General features: G+C 39.0%; 1 protein-coding gene across 6 annotated transcripts in view; it reads right to left on the bottom strand.

The window, feature by feature from the left end:
• The window catches only part of MYO5A (myosin VA), a 228,577-nt gene that overhangs the window by 13,835 nt on the left and 195,203 nt on the right, over positions 1–19,539 (bottom strand). For 3 of the 6 annotated variants that reach the window (XM_054239661.2, XM_054239660.2, XM_078334249.1), the window contains 7 exons: positions 18,852–19,050; positions 16,483–16,557; positions 14,973–15,066; positions 8,658–8,804; positions 6,226–6,380; positions 1,793–1,882; positions 45–195 (listed from right to left, as the gene is read on the bottom strand). In XM_054239661.2, coding sequence (XP_054095636.1) covers positions 45–195; positions 1,793–1,882; positions 6,226–6,380; positions 8,658–8,804; positions 14,973–15,066; positions 16,483–16,557; positions 18,852–19,050 — 911 coding nt within the window. The remainder of the gene's footprint in view (positions 1–44; positions 196–1,792; positions 1,883–6,225; positions 6,381–8,657; positions 8,805–14,972; positions 15,067–16,482; positions 16,558–18,851; positions 19,051–19,539) is intronic. The other 3 variants (XM_035259680.3, XM_035259676.3, XM_078334250.1) reach the window with 1 other exon arrangement.

Below are 19,539 nucleotides of genomic sequence, written 5' to 3' on the forward strand. Positions count from 1 at the left end.
GAGTGATAGGCAGGCTGCGACACCCGGCGGGGCCCTGGCCTTACCAATCATTGGCTGAAGGATGTTCTCTAACACCCGCACGAGCTGCTGGTAGATCTGAATGGCCAAGTCACTCAGCACCTGCCGATACTCAGCCAGGTCAAAATTGGTGAGGCAGTGTTCATTCTGGCGAGATGTGTTGTGCTTCATAAAGCCCTAGAGTCATAATGCAAAGTTAATGATACACGTGAAGTAACCTGTCTCTTCAGTTTAACTATCTCCGATCTGATCAGCATCTTCATGCTCTTTTCCCCTCTGTCTGAGGAGCTTCCCAACTACAATGACAGGACTGACATTCTCAAATGCTGATGTGTGTTTGTTTGCTTCCATCATACCCACCTCCACTTCTTACTAGCTTTTCAGTAATACCTAAACTTGGCAACCTAGCATTTAAATCTTCCCAATACAATGTCAATAAAATTAACTGGAGAAACTTAACTAAAAAAAAACGAAAGTGAGTGTTTCACTTCTGAAACAGCAGGTTTACTGTCAAACACTAAATTATCTAAAGTACTAATCTCTTAACTTCAGTTCATTAAATATAGTCCTATTCTTAAATACTATACCCAAAGGACATACATAATCTTGAAATAGCCCAATTTGTACAGAGACTGGTGAATACGTACAAAAATTTCCCTTCATTATATTTTGTGGTACTCATACCATGGTTTTCAGTCAGAGGTTAGAAGGGAATCTTTGGTGTTATCTGTTAAAATGGAACTGAATGGGCAGCCCTTTTTCCAACCACTTTGCAGTTTAACACATTGCTTGCCTGATGCTGCCTGATAAAGGATTCTCCCCACAGCCAAGCATCTGCCTCCTTACCACCTACTTAATGACTGGTCCAAATGTGGGGCCTGACAGTCAGCCCCTCTGGGAGATTCTGGTCTGTCGGTCCCATCTCAGGGACCAGGCCTTGCTCATCTCTCTGTCTCCCATCATCTGCCAGGATAGGCCTGGGCCTCTGGGTGCATGAGAAGTGCTGCTGAGGACCTTCTCTGCTGCTCTCCTGGCAAAGGGATGGGAGGTACTGAGAGCAGTTGGTTAGGGTCATGGGACCTCTGTGGTGTCAGACCCAGGATCCCAGCTCTGCTCCTTGTGGCCAAGAGAACTTGGGCAAATCAATGAGCCCTAGTAAGCCTTGGCTTCCTCATCTGTAAAACTGGGCTATAATTCCTACCTCACAGAAATGGTGTAAGAATTATCATAAATAACACCATGTGTAGTAAGTGCTGTCTGACACATACTAAACAGCCCTTAATAAATAGTCATTATTAATATTCTACATAGTTTTGAAATATTTGAAGTCTATCAAACAACTAATGAACACATCCCTACCAAAAAAAAAAAAAAAAAACAGAGATCTTTTGGACAAACTGAAAGAGACAATCTTTGATCACCTTTTAATGTATTATGGCAAACCAAAATTGATTAATTTCTTTAAATAGTTCACTATTCTGATATGAGCTCCTGAAATGCCCACTAAAACATATTGACAAAAAGTTTCACTTCTGGTAACTATTCACTGACCAATGCTCACTTTATTTTTTTCTATGCTTTCTTATAATATAAAAAAGAAACAGTCATTCTCCAAATCACCGTTTCATAGATAAACAAAGCAATGAACTTCTAAGCTACCTCTGAATTTGGGTTCTAAAGTAAGAAATGATTAAACATTTTGTGCTTTTAGATTTTTCCTTAAAAAGATCAGAGAAAGTTTAGCAAGCTGGTTTTGTAATCAAGGTTTTCTCACCTCTTCTCCACTGTACTGCTTCAAGCAGTGCAAAAATCGGCATGTGTTAGAGAGCCAGAAGGAGACAGTTTCAAAATCATCACCTCTTTTCTGAAAGAGAGAATAAGTCTAAATTTGTCTTTTCCTTAGGGAAATAACAACCTAAAAAAAATTGAACAGATACCAAAGGACCCATTTCTTTCAGTTGCCATTATAAACAATTATAAAAATAAATCACATTGCAGTTGTGAAGTCTTAACGTCATCGCTATCAGAATGTCAGCCACTGGGTTCATTAGTTGTTGCTTTGCTTGCCATTCACTTTTTTGGCATAGAAAATTAAACTGATGTGAATTTAGCTGTTCCTTTAAGCAGGAAAAAATTCACCCAGCTGGGCACAGTGACTCACACCTGTAATCCCAGTACTTTGGGAGGCTGAGGCGGGTGGATCACCTGAGGTCAGGGGTTCAAAACTAGCCTGGCCAACATGGTGAAACCCCATCTCTACTAAAAATACAAAAATTAGCTGGGTGTGGTGGCGCAAGCCTGTATTCCCAGCTACTTGGGAGGCTGAGATAGGAAAATCACTTGAACCCAGGAGACGGAGATTGCAGTGAGCCAAGATCGTGCCACTGAACTCTAGCCTGGGCAACAGAATGAGATTCTGTCTCAAAAAAAAAAAAAAATTCACTGAGCCACAGCTGATGGAAACTCTTGTCCCTTGGGATTAACGATGGGAATCAGAACTAAAAGCACAAAGAGGAGTAACTAGTATTGTGAGAAACAATATGAAAAAGAATTTGAAGCACTTAAACCCAGACTAGATTAAAAATCTTGTCAAAGGTAAGATAAAATTTCTGAGCTGTGAGTCGAGAGATGAGATGGAGGAAGTCCTGCACTGAGCAGCACAGTCAGGGGAAAGCTGATTAGGACTGGGCCACCATGGCAGGAAGAAGAGTCACTCAGTGTGCCTGAAAAAGACGTTGGGGCTGGGAATACCTCCCAGAGGCTTCATGGAAGACATACCTGGAAGGACTATGCATTTGTAAACTAAACTGTTTAGATGATTTAATCCCAGTATGGATATGGGAAGTCAAAGAAATAATAATGTTTGCCTACACTTTTTCTTAAAAAACCCTGCAAAGGAAAACCAGAATAGTTTATCTAGGACAGGTACCTAGATCTTTGAACCTCTTTTTTTTCTTGCAAGAAATCAATCCTCCTGCCTATACCTCTCAAAAGTGCTGGGATTACAGACATGATTAAAGTCATATTCTAATGACTCTATTAAACCCAGGTTCTTAGAAGCTGTATGAGAGTATCTGCCTTTGGGTTCTTGGTAGTGGCTTTATGCAGTAAAAGTGCACAGGATATATCATGGGGAAAGATGAGTTTCTCATAATTTCATTGTTTTTTACATAATCAAATTTTTAAGAAAGTATAAAACATCCTGAAATTTTGTCGAATATTCCCCTAAAAAGACTTTAAGAAAAAAATCCTAGAGGATATCAAACCTAACTAAGTCTTTTAAGCTGAGACAGAATAACTGAGTTTAGGTCGTGATTTTCTCACTAAGTAAATATCTAAAAGACCCAGCTATGTAGTCTTCCAGTGAAGGAGGACTGCCAGTAAATAAAATTTTATTGCATTCCCAAACACAGAAAATCATCCTATAGCTGAAGTGCAGATTTGACCAAAAATAACTCTGCCTCTTCCAAAAATCTGGATTACAACTGTTCCTAGTGGAGGATCTGAGATAAGCTGGCAAAGACAATGAAAGCAGGTTGGGAAACTGTGCTGGTCACTGTTGGGCTGTGGGAGAGTGTCACTAAAGCACCAATCTAGACTGTCTTCACTGACCTCTATACAAATCAAACTGCAGAAATCTTCAGAATAGCCTCAGCTGGATGTAACTGCACCAATACTAAAGAGTTACCAGATAAAGGTGATTAAAACCTAAGCAGAAGACTTCATTCTAGAAATAATTTGGCATTTGTTTTCATTAGTGGGCTCCAGCCTTTGCTAAGCCACTTTTTTTTTTTTTGGAGACAGCGACTCAGTCTGTCTATCATCCAGGCTGGAGTGCATTGGCATGATCATGGCTCACTGTAGCTTTGACCTCCCAGGCTCTAGTGATCCTCCTACCTCAGCTTCCCAAGTAGCTGGAATTAAATGAACATGCCACCATGCTTGGCTACTTTTTTAATTTTTTGTAGAGACAGGGTCTCACAATGTTGTCAGAGTTGGGCTCAAGCAATCCTCCTGCCTACACCTCTCAAAAGTGCTGGAATTACAGGCATGAGCCATAGCACCCAGCCCATTTTTAAACAAAATAACTCAACAAATATAATTTGAACACTAAGGGTGTCTGCTGTCCTCATGAAAATGAGATACTCTATATTACTTCAAAATGAAATAATATTTACTTCTTTGGAGATTAAAAAATATTAAAATTGAATGCCAACTCTTAAGTGGTTACCAGATTGAGTTTGTCAAAGTAATATTTTCTATAATAAACAAGTGGTATTTGATCAAAATTAATAAATCCATGTTCTTTATCTCATAGAGAAAACAAGTCGAACTCAAAGCTATTTGCAGTTTTTATCAGAAATTATCATAAGCTAAAAACTGTATGGATTCTCTATGTATCTTTAGCTAGTTATGCTGTGTAGGGCTGATGGCCAAAAAACAGTTGCCAAAGTTGAAATAGGTATGCAAGACAAATACACAATTCAAAACTGGGATGTGAGACGAATTCACATTAATTTTAAATGGCATTAAACAGTGTTATGTTCTAGTTTCACTCATTTTTAATCTTTACATGATTTGGTATGATAGTCAAACCAGTTAAGTATCTTCTTGAAATTGTGAGGACAGAAAGAAAACTTTATGATTTACTTTTTTTTCTCTCTAGGAACTGGCCTAAAAAGTAGCAAAACTTGTAGTTTATCTAAGTGCATACTGCATCAACACACTAAAAATAAAATGATTTATGTATGGAAAACATTCATCAAGTTTTAAATGTTCAGTCTTCAGAAACTCCATGCTTTAGTAACCACTGTAGAATGTTAACAACGGGAAGTATCTGCACAGGAGGGACTGACAGAGAACCAGCATCTGTCAAAAGTTCACTCTCCAGGGCTGCAGGAGGGAGGAATGGGGAGTTAGTATTTAATGGGTACTACATTTCAGTATGGTGAGGATGAAAAAGCTCTGGAGATGGATGGTGGTGATGCTTGTACAACAGTGTGAACACACTTAATGCCACATAACTGAACACTTGAAAATGGTGAATATGGTAAATTTTATGTTACATATGTTTTACCTAATTTTTTTTTAAAGTTCATTAAAAACGTCTTGGATTTGAAAGAGTCCATTGGGCATGCTGACTATCCACTTATCTTTACCCTAAAAGTTCTCATTAAGTTCGATAATCAGAAAGCAAGGGACCTGGAGCACATGACCTGAGCTCTTCATAGCAACTGAGTTAAAACTAAGCCTGTGCTCAGTGTTTCTCTGGAGTCAAGAGGGGGATTATGCAAGGTGACTCAGTGACTACCGAGTTGTGTAGGCTTTCTGCTCAGTTATGTAACTTTGCTATCTTTTCCAAGTCTCTCTTCTCTGATTAGCATCTGTGTGTTGCTTCCCACATGGAACCTCACATTTTAGGTAACCAGGAAACTTATGGGGTGAGGTGGAGAAAAAGTTGGAAGAAAAATTTTAATGTTTTATCAGATGTATTTTTATATGAATGAGCCATGTTTTAAATTTATTTAACATCTATTTTAATTTCAGTGTCACATTTCCTGTATATATGGATTCTACTAAATATTTTTAATTTAGTTCTAAGTAAAACCTCAAACTATATCTGTTCATGAATAAACTTAGTATACTGCACAGTTAAATGCAGTTATGTCAAGTTAATTTTGATTACCGTTAAACTTGAGCCCTGTTTTGAAAGAAGGCAGATAGACATGTTCAAGGAAGAACATTTCCTCCAGTGGAAGTTTTCACTTAAGACTGAAAAGTGGCTGGGTGCAGTGGCTCATGCCTGTAATCCCAGTACTTTGGGAAGTTGAAGGTGGAGGATCACTGGAACATAGGAACTGCAGACAAGCCTGGGCAACACAGTGAGACCCTCTCTCTATAAAACATAACAAATTAGCTGGGTGTGGTGGCGTACAACTGTGGTCTCAGATACTTGGGAGGCTGAGCTGAGAGGATCGCTTGAGTCTGGGATTACACTGGGGCTGCAGTGAGCTGAGATTGTACTACTGCACTCCAGCCTAGGTGACACAGCAAGACCCTGACTCAAAATAGATAGATGAGTAAATAAAAACTAGAAAGTGTTCATAATAAGCAACTTAGCTAAAGTCTAAGGAAGGAAAAGCAATCAGTGCAGATTCTGTCATCCTTAACAATACATGATGAGAATTTTGTTGAACATGAACTGACCTTCAATACTTTTTTGATGCTGTTAATTGTTGATGTTAGCAACGACCTTACTTTCTGATCGTCATTCAGGTAGTCAGCATGTCGAACACACATAAACAGGATATATGCCGGTAATCCTGGAATCAAATTGACTGCTACACCACGTGGTTTCAGTTCTAAAAAAAGAAAAAATAATAATTTTATATAACATGGATAATTTTTGTAAGGTATGCATTGTGAAATATAAAAGCACAGTTGTCATGTAAGAATTCAATCACTCAAGGTAAATAGGTAATATAAAAGGTATTTTAATAGCTCCTTAAGTAGAAAAATTCTAGAGTGTGGGACATGTCTATATAGTGACAAACTCCCAAACTGATATCTCCTGTGCTGACTTTTCCCTTGAACTCCAGTCTCACTATCAACTGCCTTCTTGACATCTCTTCTCAGGCACATGAAACTAAGTCTCTACCAAACCCAACTCTTGCTTCCCTATGGAACCTACTCTTTTGGAAGTTGTCCCTGTCTTAGTGAATAAGTGGCAGCTCCAGTCTTCCAGTATCCTATGTTATAAACCTCATGCTCATTTTTGACTCCTTTCTTTTCTCATACCACATATCCAATCCATCAACAAATCCTGTTGACTCTATCTACAGAATACATCCAAATCCAACTACTTCTCACTGCTTCTACCAGCTACAGACATCCCATGGAAGCTACCATCATCTCCTGCTGGGCTGCTGCAATAGCTCCTTAACTTGCCTCCTTCATTCATTACTCGCTCCCCAGTAGTGCATTTTCCATACAACAGTCAGAGCCATTTGTTTGGAACATATTGGTCAGATCATGTTACTTTTGTTCTGAGGATCCTCCATGCAGCTTCTCATCTCGTGCATTTATAAAAGCCAAAATCCTTACCATAGTCCATATTCCCTTCCCCACTCCAGCTCACTCTGCTCGTCTCCTTGTTGTTGGTTGAACATGCCAGGTATGCTCCCTGCCCAGGGCCTACATGCTTATTATTTTTCTGCCTTGAATGTTCTTTCCTCAGATATTAGCATGACTTGTTCACTTACTTCCTTTGGTGTGTGTCCAAATATCACCTTACCAAAGAGTGTTTCCTGAAAATTTTACATAAACCAGTACACCTGCCTTCATTCTTTCTTCTTTTTACTCCATCACATCCTACATTTGTTTCTTTTCTTTTCTTTATTTCTCCCCTGGAATGTAAACTCTGTGAGAATGGGTACTTCACTTTGCTCATTACCTAGAAAATCCTTGGCACGTGATAAGAGTTCATTAAACATTTGCTGAATTGATAAATCTATTAATTCTATTTTTAAAAACCAGTGACTCCTTAACATTTTTGCTAAATGAAATTCATGTTGAAATTTAAGCAACTCTGCACCTATATATAGCACTAAGTTTAATGCTAGGAACATTCAATCAGATATAAGTGCCAATCACATTGCTGTTACCCAGGAACCTGGCAGGAGGAATGCTGTGCAAAGGCTGAAAGGAGAGGTTTTTAGGATTTTCGCTTCACAACTTACAGTATGCACTCTAGTCATTCACCAGCACCCTCTAAAAAGTCTTCATGCAAAGCCATCAGGCTCAGACCCAATCTTAAAGGCAGTGTGCTGCTCTGAAATGCTTCTTCCACTCCCATCTCATTTGTTCTCTCCACTTCTTCCTTTGTTAGAATCTTTTCCTTGTTTCTTTTTCTTTTGTTTCTTCCCTATTATTACACTGTTGTCCTTGACCTAATTAGTTGCAAACCTTTCTAGGTGATTAAGGAAACACTGAAATTCAGGAACCTAAATGGCCTAGAGAAGTTGTGCTCAACCATGGTTACACTTAAGAATCCCTTGAGAAGTTTTTTATTTTTATATTTGAGACAGACTCTTGCTCTGTAGCCCAGGCTGGAGTGCAGTGGTGTAATTACAGTTCACTGTGGTCTCGAACTCCTGGACTTTAAGTGATCCTCCCACCTCAGCCTCTTGAGCATCTAGGACTACAGGCACGCACCACCACACCTGGCTAATTTTTTTCTTTTTTTGAGAGATGCGGTCTTGCTATGTTGCCAAGGCCGGCCTTGAGGGTTTTTTTTTAAAAAAGTACTAGACGTTGCTAGGCAAAGATTTTGATTTAACTGGGCAGGAGGGAGAAATACATCAGTAATGGTTCAGAGCTTCCAGGTGATTCTAATGTGCAGCCAGGGTTGAGAAGACCTGATCTAGAGCAATCCTTGTAGGTGGGTCTGAGGCACGTATCCTAGCAGTTGGACTGAAAGTGCTTGGTATGGTCAGGACACTACTGCAGCACTAGAATACATGGTATGTGATGAGGACTAATGAAACCTATGTTGAATATTTCAAAAATTAGTGACTAGTTTTTCTCACCACTGACCCATGTGCCAGAAATAACTTTTATCCAATGCAGAAAATACTTGCCCAGAATCAGGTTCTTAACAAGTTTTTGCTCATCCTCCTTCTTGTATTCCAGCATTCCTTGGAAATCCTTTTCTTTCCTGGGAATGTTGACTGGTCGAATGGGTTCATCAATGATCTGTCCTGGGGATATGTTCTCCATCTGGCCCACTTTATGAGAAGTAAGAGAGAAGAAGAAAATGTTTTCCATATAGAAAAGATGAGAGGCCACCAAGTTCCTATAATTTTGAATGCACTCAACAACTGAAACTTGCCATATTTGCCACTTAATTGCCTCCTCTTAAAATGTTTGTTTTTTCTGTTCAAATTAGTCAAACAGATGGCAAAATTATATGGTAATCTTACTCTGAAAGCCACTCCTACCTAACCATAAAGTAACATCAAATAACCTTATGTGATTCAAAACCTTTTTTTTATGTAGTAAGGTTTTTTAATAAGATTAAATGTCCAAAAAATAAGTGGCTTAACATATTTGTTAACTGATACTAATCAGAAATGGTTAAACATATTTTGACTTCAATTCACAGGAGGAATAATCAATATCCTACAAAGGGGCAGCAGGAGCAGAAACAATTCCCCCTTGCCCTTGGCTTAATGACTTTAGTCATTAAAAGCAAAAGAACATTTACTTTGAATGTATCATTACAATCAGTTCAAAGCACCTGCAGATAGCTGATAGAAGAGTGTTTCTTCATACCACTTGATGCAAAACATATTATTTTCACAAAGGCCTCATATGGCAAAGACCTGATTTTCTCCTGCCACCCTCATTCCCAGAGAAATCAGGAGCAGATAAACTATCTCTATGTAGTATGATTTCCTAAATGTTATTTTTTGTTTTTGTTTTTAAATAGAATGTTAAAAATTCTACTACAAAGTTGCAATCAATGAAGTACCACCACTGGACCACTGGTTTACAATGCTTTCAGATGTTAAAGATGGTCACTATTGTCAAGGGCAGCAGCTAGAGAAGAATTATGCTACAGGTTAAAAAAAAAAGTCTCCAATTTCATCTCAGAATTGAGACTTGAATGGGAAATGCAACGAAAAGTAAAGAGACATATGAGTTATCACAGCCACTGTGGAGATATACGCTCGTAACCAAGTTTTTTATCCTTTTCTCTACAGGGAGGGAGAGTGGTTAAGAGATTTAAGCGCAGATTAAGTTTAAGTTCTGAGATTGCTGTCAAACAAAATGCAGATCAGATGCAAAAACATTAGAACGTTTAATGTTGCTGACTCCACGAGGTGTCAGTAGTGTTTCTTGTGTCACTCTGGGCAATTTCCTGGGTTAGTTCTGAGAAGCTAGTTCTGCAGGAAGAGGTTATCACAAAGAACATCAGTACCTGCCAGTGCTCTTGCTTATGTGGCATGGAGCCTGGTGACACACCGTCCACCTCATGCTGTAGCAGCACACACTGGGACTATCAGCGCTGAATTCTGATTTAGGTGAAGTCACCACCATCCAGCAACACTATGATATCTAAAGAGTGGTCAGATTGTGATTGGACAGATCAGGGCTATAGCCGTCTCCCATAATCTAGTTTTTCATATGCATGATCCAGTCTGAAAGCCACAGGACTAACTGTAAAGTGTATTCTTCCATACAAGAGAAGAGGATATTCAAACTGTTTTGTTTTACATAAATTATTTCTGGTGTCAGTTTAAATATAACACCACAAGGACCTCTGAAGCAGCACACAGTGGCCTCTACAGATCATAAACCTGCTGCTGCTTGTAAAAAACAAAATAATAGTCGGGCATGGTGGCTCAGGCCTGTAATCCCAGCACTTTGGGAGGCCGAGGCGGGTGGATCACGAGGTCAAGAGATCGAGACCATCCTGGTCAACATGGTGAAACCCCGTCTCTACTAAAAATACAAAAAATTAGCTGGGCATGGTGGCACGTGCCTGTAATCCCAGCTACCTAGGAGGCTGAGGTGGGAGAATTGCTTGAACCCAGGAGGCGGAGGTTGCGGTGAGCCGAGATCACACCATTGCACTGCAGCCTGGGTAACAAAAGTGAAACTCCGTCTCAAAAAGCAAAACAAAACAAAAAAAAACAAAATAATAAAACCCCTGCCATCTGTGTCACTAGTAACTTTAAGCTACACATACAATTTCAAAAAGGGAAACTGGAATGAAAACAAGTTCAACATATGAGGTTTATCAATAAATGCACATATTTGGACTCCATGTAACACAAGGAACATATTTTAAACCTAATGATTTATCAAATCTATGATGCTATCAGTTATAAAATACAGTATTTTATATAACACTAATTTTAAAAAATGCCAACTAAACTATAACCCATCAACAACTGTTATGACATGGGAAACACTGCATCTCAGAATTTGTGAAATACGATGGATATTTTTACTAAGAAAGTTTATGTTTTTTAAAAAAAAGCTTCACCTTCCTTTTGCAAAGTCTCTAACCAGGATATTTTTGGTGCTATATAAAAATGTCAGATAAAATCTGCCATACTCTCATTAAAAATTTTCTCTCTGCCTCTGAATTCTCCCTAGGGACTTACGTCTTTGCAAAGCTCACAAATAAAATATAGATGTCAGTTCAACATAACCTTGATTGCTTTAGCAATATTAACTACTAATTAAAATAAAATGTCAACCTTTATGTAGCATCAGGCAAATATGGTACCTCAAAGAGATAAGGCAGGTCACCACTGTAGTTTTCAAACACTCGAGAAACCTTGGTGGTTGCTATGGATTGAATGTTTGCATTCCCTCCCATGGGGAAACTCATCTTCAATGCAACAGTATTAAGAGGTGGGACCTTTAGGAAATGATTAGGCCATAAGGGCTCTGTCCTTATGGATGAGATTAGTGACCTTACAAAGAGGCTGGAGGGCCACATGCAGTGGCTCATGCCTGTATTTCTAGCACTTCGGGAGGCCAAGGTGGGCGGATCACTTGAGGTGGGTTCAAGACCAGCCTGGCCAACATGGTGAAACCCTAACTCTACTAAAAATAGAAAACATTAGCCAGGCATGGTGGCACATGCCTTTAAGCCCAGCTACTTAGGAGGCTGAGGCAGGAGAATCACTTGAACCAGGGAGGAAGAGGTTGCGGTGAGCCGAGATTGCGCCCTTGCATTCCTACCTGGGTGACCAAAGCAAAACTCTGCCTCAAAAATAAATAAATAAAGAGGCAACTAGGAAATCAGTGGCCCTTACTGTGGGTCACTTACAGACCTTAGTTTTTTCCTCTCATGAAATAACCAGTTGATTTCTAGAATCCTTTCATGTCTAAATTTCTTGATTTGATGACAATTAAGATGGAACAGTCACCCCCTGGATGAAAATATAGCACAAAGCAGATCAAATTTTAAAACACTCTCCATTTAGCTATAGTTTTTGCTAAAAAGTATATATGCTAACAATTTTTTAAAAGTCTCTGTTGGCTTTTAAAAAAGTCTCCTTAATTAAATGTAAGTTGCAGGAAGAGGCAAGAGCTGTGCTATTTTGGACCAAAAGGATTTAAGTGTGTTGGAATACATTTAAAGAAAAGTGTAAGACAACGTTTACTTATTAGAAGGTGCCTATATTTTCTGTGTAACATGGAGATACAAGGATGAAAAGTGTCACCTTGATTCTCTTTATCTGGGGTAGAAGCAGGAACACTGCACTCAAGTGCCCAAGTCACATAAATCTATTTCATTTCATTCTTTAGATATGTATCACTTAATTCAAAATATCATTCTTCCTTTCTTTCTTTTTGCATTTTTTAGTATAGATGGGGTTTCACTGTGTTAGCCAGGATGGTCTCAATCTCCCGACCTCGTGGTCTGCCCACTGCAGTCTCCCAAAGTGCTGGGATCATAGGCGTGAGCCACCACACCTGGTTCTATAACTCTTCTTAAGAAGTATTATAATGTATTTTTTTGTTTGATCTATGAATTGCTATTCTCAAATGCTACTTATAGCTTTATAGCTGTCTGGATAGTTTAACTGATGAGGTTGATTTCTGATTGACAATGGCTTAAGATTAGTAATATCTTCAAATAGTCTAACCTGTCTCTTCAATTAAAAATATACACATCAAAGAAAACGAATAAAAATTATGTAAAATAATAAATGGCTTTTCTGTTTATCAAACTTTACTAAAGTATGGCAAAGGAATCATTAGGAATTACACAAAGAATCTCACTAGTTAACACACTTAAAATGTGTTTTTTCCCAGGCAAATACTCTGCTATCTGATTATCATCTCATGATATAACTAGTGCAGGGTTAAGTGCAAAAAGTTCTCCAAATAAAGATTTTTAAGTTCTGCTAATAGACAGAGCTCACATACTCACATACAGTGTGTGAATGTGTGATTTGGAGGTTCAAGTTTTAATGTAATATATGACTCATGTAGTGCTAAAGGATTATATATAAAGTATGACTATAAAATAATCTTTCTGATTTCTAAACAAATATTTGTTTAGAAATATTTCAGTATTTGTACATCCAAGGGAGTAATATCCTTTACAAAGTAAATGTCCATGTTACCATGCTCTAAATATGTCTGAAACTTAATCATTCAACAAACATTTATGGAATGATTGCACAATAGGTCAGACACTATGCTAGGTGGTATGAAAGCAAAGGGAAATAGAGATGTTTCCTATGCTCAGGAAGCTCAGAGTCTACTACGGAAGCCAGTAATTCAAACAGAAAAACTGCTAAAAATATGACATAGTGAAGACCATAAAAGATGTCAGCCAAACTAGGGTACACAGAGGGCAGAACCATAATGTCTGTCTGGGTAGTCAGGAAAAGCTGCTCTTGGAGATGTGACTTATGACTCTGGTTTCAAAGGCTGAGCAGGACTTAACCAGGAGAAGCAAGATGACCAAACAGAAGGAGGAGTTATGACAAGGCCTGGCACGTTGGAGGAATGAAAACCACACTTAGAGTTAATCATTACAGATTCTTTTGAACATCCTCAGTGATGGGGAATCTTCACTGCTGAACCAAGCAAGAATTAAATGCAGAATGACAATGAGAGGAAATTATTAACAGGTCACACAATTTGAAGGCACTTCCAAAGAGTATCTCAAAATCTCTTGAGTAGTGAGAACATTGAAATAAGCTTAGAATTTAGCTTTAGGCTGGGTGGGGTGGCTCACACTTGTAATTCCAGCACTTTGGGAGGCTGAGGTGGGCAGATCACAAGGTCAGGAGTTTGAGACCAGCTTGGCCAACATGGTGAAACCCCATCTCTACTAAAAATACAAAAATTAGCTGGGCGTGGTAGTGTGCACCTGTAATCCCAGCTACTTAGGAGGCTGAAGCAGGAGAATCACTTGAACCCAGAAGGTGGAAGTTGCAGTGAGCTGACATTGCACTACAGCACTCCAGCCTGGGCAACAGAGCGAGACTCTGTCTCAAAAAAAAAAAAAAAAAAAAAAAAAATTTGGCTTTAGTCTTGCTCACTGCTAGATCCCTGTACTACAACTTTTAACAAATAAACATATTAATATAAAAGATGAGATTCATTTGTATATAAATAATAACAACAACTGATATTTGGTTATTTCTCAAGAATAACCAAGTATAGATTTTGTGAGATGTTTTAAAAATCTTATTTATCATCATAATTCATATTTTTCTCATTTACTTCTCTTTTTTTCCTCCATTAGACTATAAGTTCTTTAAGGACAGACTCTGTCATACTCGTCCTAGTATCCCTAATACTAAGAATAATAGTAATAACTAATAACCAAGTTTATGAAGCATTTTTACTATGTATCATGAACTCTTCTAAGTGTAATATACTTATTAGGTTGACGCAAAGGCATTTGTGGTTTTTGCCGCTAAAAGTAATTGCCTTTGGACCAACCTAATAGCTCATTTAATCCTTATAAACCAAGTCAGATGGATGCTATTATCATACTCTTTTAACAGATGAGAAAACAGAGGGATACAGAGGTTCAGAAACTTGCCCAATATCATATGATTAATAAGTAGAAGAGCTAGGATTTGAATTCAAGAAGCTTGACTCCAGAATCCATACTATTAACCCCTGTGCTATACTGCCTAGCACATTGTTTGGCATATAGAAGATATTCATTAGATGCTTACAGAATAAAATCTGTACATTTTACTATCATGAAAGGAACATTTTTTTCTCATCTAGAAATGTAAATTTCTACTCAACTGAGATCAGTTTGCCAAAAGTCATTTTTTGGTTATCACTAATATTTGCATGCAAACCACTACTAGGCCACTCATATAGCCTAAAGACTAGTCTTTAGGCCAAGACTCCAGTCAAGACTCAGCAACTGTCTGAAAAACATGTTTAAATACCTTCTAGTTCACCAATTTTTTTGGCAAATACTTTCAGTTGTTTTTTCAGTTTACGGACCGTCTTATCCTGTTTTTCAAGTTGTTCCATCAGATCCTAAAGATCAAAAAGAAATATATCAGAAAGATCGAAACAGGCCTTCTAAAATGCATCAAGGGAAAACAGACACAATATCCAGAAACAACACTGTTAGTTTTACATAAAAGCTCCAGAAAAGATCATTGGTGGAGCCACCACCTGGCTAAAATTGGCAGGCATGGGACTACAATAAAAGCCAAATGTTAAAATATACAATGCAGTAAAATCCTTTACAGCGTGATGGATAGCAGGCCCACTGCAGAGTCTTTCCAGTAGACTCTATGTGGGAAAATCAACTGAATACTTGTAAAATGTATTGTTATTCCAGGAGAATGCTTTCTTCTTAAAGGAGGACTGACTAGGCAAAAATAAACGTTGATGAATGCATGGAAAGGTTTGTGGGAAGCTTTAAGAATGGTTGAACTTAGGTAGGAACTGACACTCTCCATGTGTGAAGCACTGTCTCTATGAGAGCCACCCTATGAGATTCTAAAATTAGCCCTGAAACTTAAGAAAAGTTCAGAAGTTTTGGAAATTAAGAGGTAAGTTGAAAAAAACAATCACAAAGAACAGGATAAAGAGTGGTCTGCTTACCTAGGACCAAAGTGGCAGGTGGCATAAGGCATCTATAAATTCTTGCAGGTGATATAATTTTGCTTATATAGAAGAAAGGGGTAATTATGAATGCTTTATGCAAAAAGAGAAAACAGAAGCAGTACACTTAAGGAGGAAAGTAGGAAAAGTCCATGATTTTTGGCTATTTAATAAAGAATCTACTCAATGAGAGGCATGGTTAAAAACTCAATAACCAAAAATAATGTGGACAACAGTAGGTTCAGAAAAAGCTTAGAAGGGCTATGAGTCAGTGATGTATGTGGTTTGTTATTCAGGTTATGGAGAAGAAGTGCATTCCAAATACAAATATTCATTCTCCAGTTTAGACAGGAGTAGATTTAGATACCAGGCCAACCATTCAAGGGAATGGTTGCTGTATCTCCAAAGTGTTAAGTTGTGCTTCTCGGAGTTTATGTGATCTTTCAAATCACATTTTGCTTCCATCACACTGTAAGCCTAGTGTTAATAACAAACCAAATGTGACAATGGACTAGGACACTGATAGACGTGACATCACTGGCTTAAAAGACAGCTGTGGGGAGAAACAGGTTTCGTGAAAGTTTTTTTTATTTTTCTTTTTTTTTTAAAGATGGGGTTTCACCATGATGGCCAGGCTGGTCTTGAACTCCTGACCTCAGGTGATCCACCCACCTCGGCCTCCCAAAGTGCTAGGATTACAGGCGTGAGCCACGGCGCCCAGCCTTCGTGAAAGTTTTTGAAGAGACTTCGTGGGAGTGGGCAGGCAGCAGTGTGCTCTTCAGTTATGAAGGGCTAGAAGTAGCGAGGAAGACAGCAGAAAAGCACTATGGTTTTACATACAATCATCCGTTTGTAAAGGGAAATCCGATATGATTGATACTTCTTAGGGTCATCTGCATGTAATTCCTCAAAATACTGAAAAAACAGGCACAATGGATATTTGTTTTTGTCTGTGTCTGAGGGGAATGCTGTTTCAGCAAAATCAATTTTAAAATATTTTAAAACACAAATGGTGAAACTATATATACTTGAAAGGCTCTGATTTGTCACCTTCCATTACCCTTTTATCTTTCTAGTATAGATGAGTCTAATTATATAGGTACAGATAGATGTTTCTTGTGTGATCAGAGGAAAGAGGCTGTGGCCAGGATGCCATCACTTAGCAGGCCCAGATAAGGCTGTCCTTTCCCTCCTCCAACCTCCTGCTGCCTTTTCACTCCCAGCCTCCCCCATGCATGATGCTCACAAGTTGCTGCACCTTTTTTTTATGCTGCCGGCGGCAGTGGCAAGAATAGGGGAGGCAAATATAACGAAAGTGAGAATAATGGCAATGTTAGCTCATGAAGCTGGAAAGGTTGGTGGGAGGCTGTGCATCTTCCTTCGCTGAAAGACAGCATGGGGGAGGCCTGTGAAGCCTGTTCACAAAAAGAGGCAGAAAAATCATTTTTGTGTTTGTGTTGGTGTTAGGTAGGTGGGCAAGGTAGAGTTTCAAGAACATTAAGCCCAGGTCTCCTGCTGGGCTTTAATCTCCTGCTCAAATGTTTCTTATAGAAATGCATAATCAAGATTGAGAAAACAATGATTTTGAAAACATGCATCACTTCCTGTACTTATGTTTGAATCCATCCTCCAGAATTAGTAGTCAGTATAATGGCAGGAGAAGCAGCTGACCTACAAAGCATTTTCCCCAAACTCAAACTCATTAACTGGACTCTATTAGCTTAGAATATAGGGGCTTAGCCTATTTTTTCTATTAGCTATGAAAAATTGCCAAGAAAATTAATATTGCAAACAGGTTGCAAGGGAAATGTCTGACCAACTTAGTGAAAAAACCCTGGAAATCTGCCACCCAGAAGCATCTTTATTTCACCTTGTATTTTAAAACAATAATTTAAAGCACAGAATTTGTATGCTATCAATCAACTCATTACATTATTTAGTATATTTAGCAATACTTAGTCATCAAGCATTGTTAGTTTAATTTAAGCAACAATATATTTGAGGGTAGTAAAATGACACTTCAAAAATACTTTATGATTTAGAAAAATTTACCCACAAATGAGTGAGATTTCAGTCACTTTGGAAAGAGCCAACACACTGCCCTCACCCTCCTCCCTCATTCCCACAATGGAGCCGCATACAGACAGTGAAAAGAATACCTTTGTGTTTTGCTTCTAATTCATATAAAAGATAGTTGAACAAATGACACTAGAAAACTACTTGTAATCTAAATTATCACTAATGGAGTAATAGAGGGATAATTCAGATTGTTAAATCTTCAGAGAAAATTCATACTGTTTTATTATAGGTCATCAAAAATGTTAATAAAAAAAGACACAAATCACCAACAACTTTTCTCAAAATCGGGCTGGCACTACAATATGGACTTTATACAGAAATGTGAAATTACAACTTTTCAAGGATTTTTAATATGGTAAATATATTTGTCAAAAAAACTGTAAAACTGTAATAAAAGTTATGTGACTGAAAAAGTAGTATCTTAGAAAATATTTTTGGCAAAAAAAAGGAACAAGGAAAAAAAAAAAAAAAAGAAGAAAAAACTTGGACTCCATGCCAGGGTTTAGACTCTGATAAGGAAAACAATTTCCTCATTTATTGTACAAGTTCTGTTGAAAAGAACAGAAAATATGTAAACCTGAATCCTAACACACACCTCCCTGACCTGGGAGCTCCATCCAACATCAATCAAAAACCCCTGCTTGGTTTTGCCAATCACCTTTCTCAACTTCAACTCTAAACCTACTTGTCCGCTAGAGATGGAGCCTGGGATGGCCTCAGTGGCTGCTTGGGGACCAAAGGTAAAGGAAGCCTGTCCCCAGTCTCAGCTGTGACAATCACACAATAAACCTCCTAGGATGGCAGGGGATCTGCAGCTGAGGTGGAGGAAGCAGATCACCTGAACCTCGAGGCCATCAAAAGCCCAGCCTGCAGCCAGGTGGCTCTCTGCCTCCAGGACAGGTCTAAGAGCATTCAGCCCTCTGTGAGAAATAGAACCTGTGCACCTGCCTTTTTCCTTTCCACCAACATATTTGTATTTTCCTTACTCTGTCTCTTCTGGAGTAAGAGGAGTAACAAGTACAGAGTGGTGAGTTTTTCCCAGCAAGGAAAAGCTGTATTTGATCAAAAAGAAACTAGGCTGCTAGTCAGCGTAAGGCTAAGGAGCATGTGGGCCCGGCAGCTCTCCTTACCAAGTTTTCATTGGTCAGCCGGGTGATCTCGTGCTGCAGGCTGGCCTCAATGCGGGCCTCTGGGGGCAGCTGCAGGTTCTGGGCCAGCAGCTGCTGCTGTCGGTTGTTCTCCTCCTTCAGGCTCTGGATCTCCCCACGGAGGGCCTCGGCCTCATTCTCATGGCTCCTCTTCTGTGACTGGAGCTGGGATTCCAGGAGCCTGAGGAGAGGACACATGGGTAGGAAGGGGGGATGACACCCCGCGTCCCTGCCTAATGGTTGTAAGGCATCGTGCTCACTTGCAAGAGTAGGAAAAGCAGATACTCTTTAGCATCTGTGTATCTTCTGACTTGATTAAAGTCAAGAAACTAAAACAAGAAGCAGAAATAGAAACGGATGCTCTCACATTTGTGTCTTCCTGCATTATATAAAGTTCTAAGAGGCTCTAAGAAACAGGAGAGTTTTAATTCTTTTGAAAGGTTCATAGGAGGCCAGGTGTGGGGGGCTTATGCCTATAATCCCAGCACATTGGATGGGCGGATCACCTGAGGTCAGCAGTTCAAGACCAGCCTGGCCAACATGGTGAAACCCCATCTCTGCTAAAAATACAAAAAATTAGCTGGGTGTAGTGGCAGGCACCTGCAATCCCAGCTACTCAGGAGGCTAAGGCAGGAGAATCGCTTGAACCCAGGAAGGGGAGGTTGCAGTG

Source organism: Callithrix jacchus, chromosome 8, assembly GCF_049354715.1.
Source record: "Callithrix jacchus isolate 240 chromosome 8, calJac240_pri, whole genome shotgun sequence".
Classification (NCBI taxonomy): Eukaryota; Metazoa; Chordata; class Mammalia; order Primates; family Cebidae; genus Callithrix; species Callithrix jacchus.